This window comes from Aythya fuligula, chromosome 11 (assembly GCF_009819795.1).
Source record: "Aythya fuligula isolate bAytFul2 chromosome 11, bAytFul2.pri, whole genome shotgun sequence".
NCBI classification, from domain to species: Eukaryota; Metazoa; Chordata; class Aves; order Anseriformes; family Anatidae; genus Aythya; species Aythya fuligula.
Genome location: NC_045569.1, coordinates 10,048,700 through 10,063,067, shown reverse-complemented (window position 1 = coordinate 10,063,067; position 14,368 = coordinate 10,048,700). Strand labels below are relative to the sequence as shown.

At 45.8% G+C, this 14,368-nt stretch overlaps 1 protein-coding gene across 2 annotated transcripts; it reads right to left on the bottom strand.

Annotated features, from left to right (window-relative positions):
* Nucleotides 1-3,375: 3,375 nt before the first annotated feature.
* ADPGK (ADP dependent glucokinase) lies at nt 3,376-12,382 on the bottom strand. Of its 2 annotated transcripts, none has more exons than XM_032194605.1 (7): nt 12,168-12,382; nt 9,756-9,981; nt 8,481-8,543; nt 7,830-7,950; nt 7,128-7,324; nt 6,841-6,939; nt 3,376-6,265 (listed from the first exon to the last, which is right to left on the bottom strand). In XM_032194605.1, exons 1-7 carry the CDS (start codon nt 12,380-12,382, stop codon nt 5,714-5,716), a joined length of 1,473 nt encoding a protein of 490 aa, XP_032050496.1. In that variant the 3' UTR covers nt 3,376-5,713. The 2 variants fall into 2 exon arrangements, with proteins under 2 accessions (XP_032050496.1, XP_032050497.1); XM_032194606.1 differs by having other exon boundaries at nt 3,376-6,262.
* Nucleotides 12,383-14,368: the final 1,986 nt, after the last annotated feature.

Genomic DNA, 14,368 nt, shown 5'->3' with positions numbered 1-14,368 from the left:
AAGCACATAGTATTACAAGTACTTCATCTGTCAAGACTGGTTTCTGTAACAGAAAACAGCTGTGCTACAAGGAAAGCTGTACCACTCTCTCAAACTAAACTGCACACAAAAAAATCAGTGTTTTCTGCAGGGGTTCTTAATGAGAGATGCAGGTGAGATTTGAATCTAGTTTTAACCAGGCTGCACTGTACAAGGAGCAGCTTTCCTGAGACATTCACAGGTGAGGTTTTCAGGATTTTGTTGTTGTTTCTTCCACTTGCATTTTAATGAGATTATTCACCCTTAGCTGCCAGTATTTGTATTCTTCAGCTGCTGTTCAGCAAAGGCTGATACCAGGTTCAGTTTTCAAAGCGACAGGGAGCCGTTTGGAACCTCCACCTTTCCCAGCTTCTGGCACAGGAGGGAGTGGCTGCGCCTGCTATTTCCACCCTGCGTTTGTTCCCCTTGCTGAAAGGACATCCTACCACAAGTCTGGATCGATAACTCCCTGAGAATTCAGTTTGGTCAGGGCGTAGGATCCACCTGAGATTATTATGCAAGAAACTGCTCCATCTGCTGTGGAACAGAGCTTCATCTGGCATCTGAACAGACAGGAGAGCAGTCACTCCTGGGTCTACAACAGTTTGGCTAAAGAGCTCATCACTCGGTGCTGAGGAAAACAGGCCTGAGAGCAGACCAGGGGGTAAAGAGAACGTGTTGCAAATAGGTTTGCTCTGCCTCTTAGCAGCCAAATTTTAAAAACAAAGAGCAAAGACAAACTTCAGCATTCCCATTTCTCTGATATCCTCATTGCTGCTTGAATGTGGAACGTGAGGTGGTAGTTGTTGTGGCTTCTGTTCTAGCTCGTTTTAACCAATGAGTCTATAGACATGTATTTATTTATTTCCCCTCAAAATGAAACTACTACTTTGCTGTGATCACAGGTTTAAAACCTAACTGTATGCTTTTACCAAAACACAAATTGCACTGGAGAACAGCACAATTAATATGGGTTGAAACGTTCACTTTTAATGCAGAACATAACAACCCAACTAATGCTATAAAAATGTAAATTTGGTATTTCCTCCATTTTTATACTGTTCTTTCAAATGTACTCATCAACTCGATGAGTTTCCTTACACCAGAAATAGTAACGCACATGGTGTGACAGGAACGCTTGCCAGGACTGCTCCAGAACAGCTTGCTCTGAGCACGTGTACCCGCAGCCAGTGCTGAGTACCCGTGCAGGCAGCATAGCTGCTCACTAGTCCACTCCATCAGCTTCTACCTAGCTGCAAGCTCCAGCATGGAGCCCAACAGCACGATGTCCGAAGAGCTTTTGGGGTACCTGCAATGCTGTATGTGCCCTTGGACCCTTCTCACAGAAGCTGTTCCCCGGTTTTCCTTTTCAGTTCTCAGAGCATGGCTGGGAAGACCACCTTGCTGTGGCACATCATTCCTGGTGATTCAGTCCAGGATTAGAGAGTAAGAAAAAAAAGCCAGCCACCAGTAGCACCAGCAGACTTCACAGCTTAAGATCTTTTATTTCTGTTGTTGGGAGGTGGCTACAAAAAGCCTTAGGCTAGCCTGTCTTGAAATAGATATGGGCAGAAAATACCTGATGGCAAAGACCTACACACTGCTGGCATTGTCCATTAGGCTCTGGAGGCAGATCTGTCCCTGCTGCTGTCCAAGCCTGGGATTCCAGTAGCTGAGAAGTGGAGCCAGGCTCTACAGGAAGCTCTAACCATATTTGGGCAGTTGATGTGGACTTTGCTAGAGACAAGGCATAAAAGCTAAGGAAGAAAACGTCACCATCATTTCTGTCAGAGGAACTCACACAAGAGAGCAAATGTAACCAGATCTTACGTAGCACAACAGGAGATAACCAAAAAACACAAAAGGAAAGAAAATCAAGTAATTCCTTAGGAGTGCTGTGAAACACCAAAGAGCATTTAAACTGGAAAGAGTGGGGTTTGGGATAGGCTCTTCCTTGGCCAGGGAGCAACCACATGGCACCATGGGCACAGTGGAGAAGCAACGTCCCTGCTGAGGGATGTTGAACCTTCCTGAGCTTCATGCACCTCAGGTAACCTGCCACCTGGCCTTCAGGAGGCAACGTCATGGAACATGCCGGCACCTTACACTTGAAGGAAGATGGGAACCACTGCTTGGTTTTGGTCAAGGGTAAGTGAAAGAAAAAAAACCAAAACACACAAATGGCTGCACTGGCTACAGGCACTCAGAGGTGGAAATACCAACACACACCAGTTCTATCAGTTGGAGAGCCACCGACTTACTGCCACAGTGATGAGCTCATGTATTGCGTCTTCAGCAAACTATTTGCAAATAAACATTTCCAGTGCATTTCCAAAGGAAACCCTTCTGCTGGGGAGTACGAGGCTAGCTGAGGTTTGAGTCAGCCATCACTGGATTTCAAGGTATGAGGAGGGCATGAGAACAGAAAGAGAGGGTAAGGGGGTATCATTTCAAGACTGGTTTTGACACTTGGGTATTATTGCAACTTTTCTGATTTTTCAGTAATCAAGTAAGTAAATTTGTGGATAATCTCTTGCCTACCAAGGACTTTTGGATTTTACAAGAAAAAACAACCACGCGTATGCATAGATCACAGGACCCCTTTCTAAGCATTAAGTACTCATAAGAAAACAGGACACATGGTTTTAAGATGTGCTCCAGCTGTTTTTCATGGGGAAAAAAAAATACAAAAACCAAAGCCCCAGGAACTAAAAGCAACAGTATTGCAATGGGGATAGTAAAAATAGCAGCCTGGGGGACAAGTTCCAACCCCCCAGTGAAAGGTATTTCACTATTTTTTTCTGAAAAAAAAAAAAAAAAAAAAACTAAAAAACCACCGTCTATTTCCATTTCTGTTGTTCAGCAAGATCTGTTCAAGCAGCTTTCTTTTGTTGTCTCTGTTGCTGCTGTGCAGAGGTGTGGGACAAACAGGTTTCAGGAATCTGCAAGCCTTGCTGCAATTAAGTTTGGGAGGCAGAGGGAAGTTAAGCAGATCAAATTCACAGCATGTGAAACGTGAAGCGTAGACAGCCTGCCATTTGATTCAGTTTTATTATCATATAGATCGTTTCAAAGCTTGATCAGGGATAGCGAGGGCCTATCTGATTAGCGGGTCACGCTTGTTACAAATCTGGTGACCAGGCGAGCTGGCAGCGAGATGCCTGATCAAAGCAGATACTCGGGCAGAGCTGCAGCCCTGCCAGGCTCACAGCACAACAACCGCAGGCCAAAGGCGAGGCACAAACGGTACCTGCTGAGAAGGAACAGAGCAACAGGAGGAAGTTCAGAGGCATTGCTTCATGGTTAGGTTTTTTAGGCCCCGATGAATTCTTAAGCAATAACTGCCTTTTTCATACTTACTTACAGCAGTTATTTATTCAAATTAGTTTTTAAAAAGAGACTGGATTTAAGCCTGTAACATTCATTTTAGTGTAAGCATGCCTTACCCTTGGGACAAGTTCTGATGGCGCAGTTACCTGATTTTAAATGGCCAAAAGACAATCACAGCCCAACTGGCCTCGTATCTCAGCAAATGCTTTTGGAAGAGAGAAGGGAAACAGAGCAGCAGGACCACTGCTCATGACAGCTTGTGTGTATTTAGTTTTGTTTCGTTTCCAACCCGAGAATCCACACAGCTTGGCCCGACGTCAGGAAAGTGGGACCTATCGTAAGCAAAGGATTACTTCTCCAGCTGGCAGGATGCGTGGCCACTGGTGGTCCCAGCGGTGTTGTACCAGAAGGCTCTGATCAAAGGTTGCAAATAACCCCGCTAATGGCCTCAGACCTTTTAGATGGCTGAAAGGAGAAAATTTTTATTTGTTTTTTCTGTAGGAAGACTAAACCAGAACTCTAAGTTCCATGCTACAATTTATAAATTAAAACAAAACAAAGCACCAACAAAGAATAGAAAGCCTTTCAGTCTTAAGAAGATCCTGCATTGCGATAAATACTGAGACTTGGTGGAAGACCAGGATGGGATAAGCTACAGGAAAGCACAGCGCTGCCTGTATTTCTCCTCTGGTGCAACACTTAAGACTTTCCTCAGAGGGAAAGGAGAAGTTAAATACACACTGACAGACAGCATTTTGTGTTGAGTCAGTACAAGTTACAACAGCTGTCAATTTTTATCCTTACAGAGCATTCACAATGGCATTTTCCACCAGGAGAACATCACTGATGGCAATGTGACAGCCCTGCTGAAAGAGATCAGGCCAGCCTAATGGGTAATGTTCTCTCCTCCCCACTGCTGAGATGCAAAGGCTGACCAGAAGTGACCCCCTACAAATTCTGGTACAGTGCAGACTTGCATAGACACGCTGATTGCATTTAATTCAGTTACACTGAAAAAAAAAAAAAAAAAAAAGTATCTGATTGCTATGGGAATGGGCTTGAAGATCCTGGAAATGGACAGAGACAAAACCATGCTGGAAAAGACAAAAGAACACTGGTGCTGTGCAATCAATGGTGTGCTGCTACCTAGAGGTAAAAAATACATAAATGAAGTATTTAACAAGCTTTCTAAACTAGCAAGGCAATGATAGTAGATGATTTGACTCCTCTGTTTTTATTTTCAAAGGCTGCCCACAGCAAAGACAGCCTAGTGATCTAGTCACAGTAAATAAAAAGCTCCTCACATCTGTCTTACCCGTTGCAGCATTTGAGCCTCCAGAGCTCCAGAGGGCCCTTCCCTAATAATTTAACCCTTCTGAACAGAAGGCAGGGAGATGAAAGATTGCACATCAGTTCTCAAACAAAACAAAAGAAAAAGTCTCTATCACTCAATAGCTTTTCTGTCAGCTGGAAAATACCAGACATAAGCACCTGCCATTAGCAAAGAAAGCAAGCTGTGAGCCCCTCTGGCTGAAACCCTTGGCATGTAGTGGTCAGCAGACAGAGGGAACGTTTTGTGATTTACCTGGCAATAAAATAAAGCTGTGTTCCCAAATAAAAACCCTGACTATCTTCACTTTTAGTTGCCCCCAAACTAAATGCGGGCAACTAGGACTCAGTTGAATAACAATAATCACAGAGACAAGAGACCCAAAATCACCTACGCTGCCTTGAGTCTGGTTTCCTCTGTGCACATGGGGAGGAGGTACAGCGTGCATCACATTTCAGGGCTGCGGCTCCCTCCAGCTCGAGGGGCGCTGAGGTTGAGAGGTAATTTTGTCAGTAATAGATTTCATCATCGCACCAAGCAAACGCAAGGTTTGCTCTTGCCATGTAGCAATGTGCTGAGAGGAGATAATGCAAGAGCCTTTTATTTTTACTTTATCAGAAGCAAGGCAGGGCCAAGCACTGCTGTGCTCAGCCTGGGATCCACACACACGAAATTCTCCTGGCTGTAGCACTTTCCAGCACTAACAGACAAGACCCACAGAGCAAACCTACTCCAGACAGGGATTTTGGCATTTGTTTCCCTCCCCGCATGCTTAAGACAAAGAAAAGCCAATTTTCACATTAAATACTAAAACCTCTGCACTTCAACGTGAAATGTTTTAGTTGCTGCAAAGTGACTGGAATGTATCTGACAGTTTATACCTGGAATTATTCTTTGGCTCTTTTACAGTTATGTCCAGAAAACATAGCATACCCTGATTCTGTTCCTATATCACCGCTGCCTGAAATCCTAATGAGAAGAGCATGGTTCCTCAGACACCATACAGTACTGGAGACAAAGGGGGGCCTTGGTCTCCTACTGAGGATACACTTCTGAATATAGCAGTCCTTCAGCTGAAATAGCATCCCCGAGTCCCACGGTCCGGACAGGATCCTTACACACCAAAACGGGCGTGAAGTGGAATGAGATGCCTTCTCTGTGCCAATGCACTACTGGCTCATCTGGATTTAAGGATATTTTGGAAGGTGCCTCTATCTGGGAGGTCACAAACTCCAGAGGAGCCTTCAGAAAGACTTTGCTGGTGTCGATGGTTTCGGTCGCGCAGGCCTGAGCCCCTGCAGCTCTAGCTCCAGCAGCCACGGCAGCAACCTGGTTGCCCCAGAACCCGTCCACCGTGGCAAGGATGTGGTAGGCCAGGGTGTGGAAGTGGATGCGTGTGAGATCAGAGGCCCGGTCCGCGGTCTTCCCGTGCTCCTTCAGGACCCAGAAGAGGATGTCACTGACTACGCCCACATCGGGGATGCCGTTCCAGGAAGCAAGGGAGGCGTGGGGACCAGAGGCCGACTGCGTGAGGAAGAGCAGCTCCTGCTCGTTCAGCCCAATGGAGTTCACCAGGGGAAAGACCTGCTAACAGGAACAAGAGTTCTTCCTTCAGAGACAGGTCAGACTTCTGGGTTCTCCTTCACAGTACTGTTTTTACCAAAGTGCATCACAGCCTGCTGGCTATTTCTGAAATTCTTTTTCTAGAGGTGCACTTTGACATTAAAGAGCAACAGAACATCACATCCACATGAAACATAATGCTGGAATTAGAGCTGTGTCAACTTAAACATTGGGATTTGCAGGAAAGAAATACTGCAAAAACCCTGAACTGATGATCAACCAAAAGCTTTTTAAGATACCTCCTTTATGAAACCTCAGTCAAACCTTTCTAAAAGGAATACCCTCTGTGAGCTAAAGAAAACAAATCTGGCCTCTGCTAGGCCATGAGTCATTGCAGTTCTCTGCTGCTCAGAGGAGACTGGTAAGCTCAGTAAAGAAAATCTGTTCAGAATGCATCAGCAGACATTAAATCCATGTTTTCAATTTTAATAATGATAAACCTCATTTTATTTTTTTAATTTCTATATTTATCTATCAGTCTGCGCATTGTGATACTAAAGAAAAGGAAACTGATGAAAAGAGCACGTCCTTTTTGTTACCTGATGCACAATGTTGCTCATAAAATCCTGGTCAGTCATACTGGCCAACTCCAGGTGTATCGGAATGTCAGTAGGGATGTCAGAGATGGAGGCCACAGCCTGCAGGGGTAGAGGAAAAGGTGAAAAACAACACCTAAAACGTGTTTTAAAAGAAACAGAAGGAACAAAGGTGTGCATACTGGGGGAGACAGGAAGATGCACCTTATTACAAGTTCAAGCCTGGGAAGCTCGGAGTTTGCTATGGAGCATTTGTTGGGATGGAAATGGAGGAGATCTAAGTATCTTACCTCCATTAGTCGTCTGTGTCGCATCTCCTTGCTCTGGCCTTCCATCATGTGAAGTCCTGAGAGCACCACAAGATCTGGCTGAAATTCATCCAAGCTGGACACGAACACTTCCAGCATATTTAAGGCGCCGTTTGATAGGTCGTGGGAGAAGATAAAGCGGTTGGCATTGGGCGCTTTCACCTGTCCCCACTCTTCACCTAGGGCAAAGCAAAGAGGAGCAAACCAACTCAGAAGAGAAGCCAATCAAACCACCTATCTACAGATTATTTTGGGATATCCTGCTGGAATCTGAAGGCATGGTTTCATACCATGACTGCACCCAATTAACAGCTATTGGCAGCAGAATTATACCCTCAGGTCTGCTTAGGATATATACCACAAAACAAAAAGTATACCTGGTTTTTATAGGCCACAGTGTACAAGAATACAGAACCAAGAGGATGGCAGCACAGCAGCATAAGTCAGTATTTACAGTAACTGCATTACAAAGGAATAAAGTTTCAAAGGAGTTTAAGATGTTTGCTCACCTACCACAGCTCCCTGCAGCACACAGAATTACCAGATTAGCCCAGTGACAGCTGCCAGTACTGATAACTTACACGGTCCTTTTAACCAATTCAAAAAAAAAAAGAAAACTGTAAACCCAGGAATCTCTTAGTGATGATCAGGGTTCCATCCAACATTCAGCCTTTGGCATGGTACCTGCTTGATACTCCAAGATGAGATGGAATTCATCTCTTTCCTGCATGGATTCAGGTGGCACAACCACATTGTCATCAAGCAGTTGGTGGAGCTTGGGACCAACTGGGCCACAAAGGAGGATCTAGAAAACAATTAAAACAATCAAGGATCCCCTGCCATGTCCCCTGCCAGCATTTCAGTGCACTGAAGTAGCCATCTCATTTTGTGTGAAGCCATTCTATGCATGCATTAGTCCCACATTTCATCTCTTCCCAGTAGTTGCTGATAAGCAAGATAGTTCTCATACAGGAAAATGTATTTCCTTTCAGGATTTGTTATGCACAGTACAGAAATACATAAGCCATCACAGCTTTAGAACCAAACTCTCTTCACTCTTGCAAGCTCACTGGAAGATGGAGGACCTTACACTAGTCTATATCCAACAATTTGGCCTCCACATGACCATGTGAAAAGAAGAAGCCACTTTTATTAAATTAGCAAAAATTAAAAGGATCAGCACAGCACAGGGATCCATATTTGTTTTATTAGAAAGAAGGTTAAGACAGGAGCCAGTAACTCCAAGGGAGCAATAAGCTGTAAACCATTACCTAAAGAACAGATTTGAGACTCCTTAAAGCCGAGTGAATAGCGTATAACTTTTGACACACCTACCTTCAGGTCTGGATTTGCTGCAAGCTTCTGACCAATGAGAGCAGCGTTTCCTCCTACGTAAAGCTGTAAAACAGATCGAGGCAGGTATGGGCATTCCCTTGCTTTGATAGCTTTACACGTGCTTAGTCCTTAGTACAGGCTTCAGATTTTAGCTTCTAGAAAGGTTCCAGGATTAGAGAATTTAGGAAAGCTTAGTGGGGACGGAGGTAAAACAATTTTACAATTCACTGTGAGATGCCAACAACTTAAGTGTTCTCTTCTTAAAGTCTAAATATTTGCCTTCAGGTAACTGACAGCCCTGTGCAAATCAACTGATTTTTAACACTCCCTCCTACTTCAGTGCAGATTTTCTGCACTGGCAATTGGTAATTTTTTTTATTTTTTTTTTTTTAAATCAGCAGGCAGACAAGCAGTCATTCGAAAACTACAGTATTTCAGGGTTAAACCTGCCATCTATGCCCACACAAAGCGAGCAGAACTGTGAAAGTTTCTTTAGGTAAGAAAGGTCGAACTTTCAAGTAAGAAAACACCTACGTGAGCTCTGAAACTAAAGAACATAGATCTGTCACGAGGACCACAGGTGCCAAGAGGTGACAGAAAACAAGCTGTAGAAAGATACAGCTGATAATCAAGTGATGCCAGAAAGCCCATGTAGCGAACATCGAGAAATAGACCAACACGCAGAAGTCCTGACCAATAAAAGGCCAGATTTTCAAAAGCAGCTGGCAAACTGCATATAAGGCAGCATTAAATAGTCTGTAGAAATTAGCTGTCAAGCAGATATGCAGCTAGATTCAGAAGACCCAGCAGAAATTAGAGCAACAGGACTTTGCTTTTGGAAAGTGAAGCTTCAGGAAAATCACTGAGTTTTTTTCATCATCCCTACTTCTAGAGAGAATTTAAACCCTGCATTAAGGTCCTAGAGCTGATCAGCATGTTTGTAACTTCTCATGTGTGGATTTTCTCCTTACTTCCTGTCTCACTACAACATGTTAGAGCCTCTTTTACAGCATCAATCTCATCTGGCTCCCATGAAACATGAAAATGTCTTTAGTACTATCCTGCAGAGGTAACCTTGGGTTGGTATTTCAGTTTGGAAAAGGCAAGCAAGGGACAGACCATTCAAAACCCTTCAGTTTGGGACAGGTGCAGAGTTCTGTCCTCTGTTTTTTCCTAAACGATTAGGGCTCTCACTAGACAGAGAACAAAAGTCACCATCAATGCAGAATATAAGAACCGTACTTCTCAAAACCTGTCTTCCCATGGAGGACATACCTGGGCACCTGGGTACTCCGAGGCTGTCCGTGCTATGTGATGGAAAGACTCCGCATCGCTGAAGAAGCGCTCAGCAGCTGCCCCTTTCTCCATGAAGTGCACAAATGCTTCCCTCAGGTCCTGCTGGGAGGTCAGGACAGCGTGGTTTTTTCCATCCCCAGGTTCGAGACCAAGTGCCTCCAGCAACTTCACACCAGACAGAACCACGTCCACGCAGGCGTTGACACTGAAAGAGAGAAGGAAAATGCACTGCAGGGAAAGCCAGCGTACGAGAGTACATTAGGGCGCCTGGGAGACAATACAATGACTTCACTTCCCAGACAGTGATGTTTGCTGTTAAATCTGGGCAGCCCTCAGGAAAAACAACCAAGTTAAAAAACAAACAAAACAAAACAGAAAAAAACATGGGGATATGAATTTTCTAAATTTTTACTAAAGTGCTCTCTCTTTATTGTGCTCCATCACAGCACTGAAGGGTTGGATTTTGAACATTCTGCTAAACTAAAACAAAGTGTAAGTTGTTCGTGTTCAAAGGTGGTTGTAAATGTTGTTACATTTTGCACTTTGTTTGCTGTTTAGGCTTGCTCAAAAAAGAGCAGGCACCATAATAATAGCATTTTTAACTTTTAATTCTTAAAATAAAGAAGCTTTTATTGTTCTAGTTCTGGTTTAAAACCTGCAGGCAATTCAGAACTGTTAAAACTGAAAGTATTTCAGCCCACTAGATCAGCCTCTTGAGTTTCAACTACTGCTAATAAAAAGCAAAAGCACATACACAAACACCCTGTACCTGCAGTGATTCTGTTTACAAGAAGTCAAGAGAGCCACTTTTCAGTCAAAACATTCGAAGACTGCAGTTTGAAAAGAACCATCCCCAATTTCCAGGCATGTCTCCTTCTCTCAAATGGCAAAGCAGGAGAAAAATCCAGCACCACTTGGGAAGTTACGAGAACCATTTTGGCAGATCCAGCCTTAAGTGACATCAGACCTGCTGCTCAAACCTTCCAGTTTTATAAACTTTTTATAAATTACAGCAATTTAAACACAGCGGAGCCCAAGTCAGAGCAGAGAACAGGACAGTTTCTGCGCTGGAACCAGGCCTGCAGGAAACATCTTACATGCTCTACTGATGTATTTTAGGGGAAGTTTCTGAGTGCTTGCCTTCATTCCTATTCCTTGGTTTCAGAGAGACAGTAATATAAACAAAATATTTACTGAGATCACATGAACAATTGCTATAGCATGTTCTGGAACTGCTCTAAGGGCATTTGCTGTTCCTCTGCCCCATGCTTCCATGACAGTGATCCAAACAACCTATAAAGCTTTCCCAGGATCTTCAGCTTGCTCTGCATCTGTCCACAACACTCCAAATACCAATGTCAGCTCGAACCGCACGGCCTTTCCTCCTCATCAGTGACCTTTCATGCACGACTTGGGCTGCAACACGTGAAGTGTGCATCACACTGAATAAAGGACATTAAAAACCTCAAGGGTTTTCAGTGCACTTTTAACGCAGCTCCTGTTTGATTGGAAATCCGCTGCACTGTGCATCACATACTAAGGGAGAAAAATCCCCTTGCACAGCAGACAAAAAAAAAAAGAAAGAAACAATAATTTTCAACAGCATTTTAGCCACAACCTCACTGCAGCAAAAGGGCAGCAATCTTATGTTTTAATGAATCATTAAAGATGCAAAGGGACAGAAAGCAAGCCACAGCTCTTTCAAGTGAGACCCTTCTAATCATCCTCCAGCTGTCTTTCTTCTGCCTCCCTGCCACTCCTCTGCTAACACACTTCTTGCTTTTAATAATCTGCCCTAACAGCAGGGAGATGCTACTAATGAACTTATTTTGCTGTGGAACATTGAGGCCCTGGGCCTTTGGGTTGTGTATCTATTATGTGTATCTAGCTATTTCTATGTACTGAGTCCCTTTAAAGCAAAGAAGAAAGGACTAAGCTGAAGATAACCATCTCTTTTCCAGTGAGGGCATGGCATAAGACTAAAGGGGACACTAGAAATGTTCTGTATTCAGGGGAGAAAGTTTGCATCGACCATAATGCACGAGCAAGGCTCCAGCTGATCCCACAGCAGCTACGCAGCCATTACACTCAATACCTTTTTGCAACACTCGGAGGCCAAACCTCGCATCACAGTCAAGTTATCCCATCACATCCTTTTATTTACGACAAAGTGAGTCAAGCGCTATATATATAACACCGAGATTCATGGCCACGCTTAAACCCAGCTTTGAAGACCCGCCTGATATTCCTGAACTTTCCCCTCGCCCTCTTTGCAGCTTAAAAAGAGAGAGAGGCCGTTGGGTTTCCCCACAGGCACCCTCCCACTCGCTCCTCGCCCTTCCCTCTCCCGTTTTTCCCCTCGGTGCCCCCCCTCACACGTCCCTGACCTACCCGACGGCGACGCGCGCCCAGCCCCGCGCCGGGCGGACGATGGCCGCCTGCCAGGCCGCCACCATGCGGCTCTCGAGGGAGCCGGCCCGGCGCAGCCCCCCCAGCAGCGAGGCGGGGAGGAGCCGCAGGGCCGAGGGGGGCAGCTGGGGGCCCAGCAGGCACAGGTAGCCCAGCGCCAGGGCCAGCAGCCCCACGCACAGCGCCCGCCGCCACATCGCGGCCGCCCCCGCCGCCACGTCTGAGGGGAAGGCGGGCGGGCGGGCAGGCGGGCGGCCGCCCCTCCTTACGCCGCCTCCGTAGCGCCCCGCCTCCGCCCGGCGCCGGCTGCCGTAAAGCCGCTTCGGGAATCGAGGCGGGCCTCACGCCGAGTGCGCAGCCTCTCTTAACGTTGCGCATTCTGCGTACCTCCAGTAGAGCGCTGCGGCGTGGCGGGCGTAGCTGAGCTACGGGAATAGAGCCGGGGGAGCGCCAACGCGGCGGCGCTTCGTGAGGGGAAATGGCGGGCGTGGGCGGCCCTCGGCCGCCTCAGGGCGCCTCAGAGCTGTCTGCGGCCTCCAAGGCTTCTCTGCCCGGCCCCGAGGAGCCTGGCCTCGGTCCCTCAGGTCAGCGGGGAGCAAGCAGTGTGGTGTGGAGAACGGGGAGCCTGTGCCCCTTTCTCTCAGTGCCTTCCTAGCACCTGTGTAGCCCCATGCTCTGTGTTTCAGCTCTTCATGTTCATCAACCTTTGTCTCAGCAGCGCAGCTTCTGCTCTCAGCCTCTTTTGTGCCTTCCCCAGGTTGAGTTACTTCAGGTCTGTGCCCACGTTCCTGTGAGGCAGCCTGTGCTGGGTTTAGCAGGGAGCAGTGGGAGGACATCCTTTTGTCTGCTGCAGCCCATCACATGGGTGTCGTAAGAAGTCAGGAGAGAGGCTTTTCTCCCCTTAATGAAAGGGAAATGTTCTGGGCTGCTTTAGAAACCACAGAAACATTAGCTCTAAGGCTTAATGACAAAATTTGCGGGAGTTTGACAACTGTGTGCCACAGTGCGTTGGCTGAGGCAGCTGATAATTTTCCTACTCAGTTCTGTGTTGTGAATGATTGTCATTTTCTTTGACTCTGACAAAACAAACAGTGAAAGAGAGAGGAAGGCTTCTTGCTGATACTTCTTTCTAGATTAAAAGAATGGGTATTTGGACAGTGGCTCATCTACATGAGTCTACTGGCTCATCTCAGTGGCTCACTGCTCTGGCCCTGTGTGGTCACTGGGCTGCCCATCAGGTTGCCTTTCTCGCCTGCCCTTCTCAAAAAGGACTGACTGCCTCAAGGATTTTGTTCCTGTGATGTTGTTCCTAGGGACAAGTGAAGACAGAGGGCTTGGAGGTGGGCAGGACTGGAATTTGTGAGGGAAGGAGTAAAAATGGGCCTCACCTGGCAGTGGGTGGTGTGCAGGGAAACTTTTTAAAGAGCCTAGAGCAGCACAATAATGTAGTGAGTTTTAAGAACCGTATACTGCAAACAAAGTGGGGGCCTAGCCACCTTCCCCATTTTTCAAGAAATCCTTCAGATGGTTCTTTCTCTTCAAATAGCTACCTGCTTCAGTGCACCTTAAAAGGCTGATTACAGCACTTAGACCTGTGTTCAGCCCATCAATGTTGGTCTGTTAATATGCAAACACTCTTTGCATTTGCTCAGGTGGTCTTAGGGGCTTGTCAGTTGGCTTTTTCATTTGAACAAATTTACTCTTTTTCCCTTTGGCATTTTTCCCACAGATGTTTGATCTATACGTGATTATGAAATCTCACTTGCTTCCATACTCTTCGAGTCCCTAGGGTATAGGCCTGCAGGGCTCCCACAACCATAAGCAGCCCTCCAGTTCAAGCAAGCAGTGCTGTGTTGTTGGAGAACAGAGCAAATACCTGCTGGAGCCTCTCGTTGCTCAGTACAATCAGGTCTTCACCTGTGGGAGCACGTGTATTTATAGCCTTGTCACAGAACATCATAATTAGACATGCCCATAAGGCAGCTGCGACCCATAACATTGTCACAGCTCAGGGACTCCATTATTAGTACTGTGTCATCAGAGGGTTAGGCTGCAAGCAGATAACCCATCTAATACAGTAGTACTTTAGGGAATTAGCCACGATTCCAATTTGGGGCGATTAGTTTTTGATCTGATGCTAATGCCATGTTCTGCGTTGTTGCCCTGAAGACTAAAGTTGTCTT

Coding starts and splice junctions, on each gene's coding strand:
- ADPGK (XM_032194605.1), bottom strand. CDS start 12,382: ATGTGGCGGCGGGCGCTGTGCGTGGGGCTGCTGGCCCTGGCGCTGGGC. Junction 8,544..9,755: donor CGGAGTACCCAGGTGCCCAG/GTATGTCCTCCA, acceptor TCTGTTTTACAG/CTTTACGTAGGAGGAAACGC. Junction 6,940..7,127: donor GACACAGACGACTAATGGAG/GTAAGATACTTA, acceptor CTACCCCTGCAG/GCTGTGGCCTCCATCTCTGA.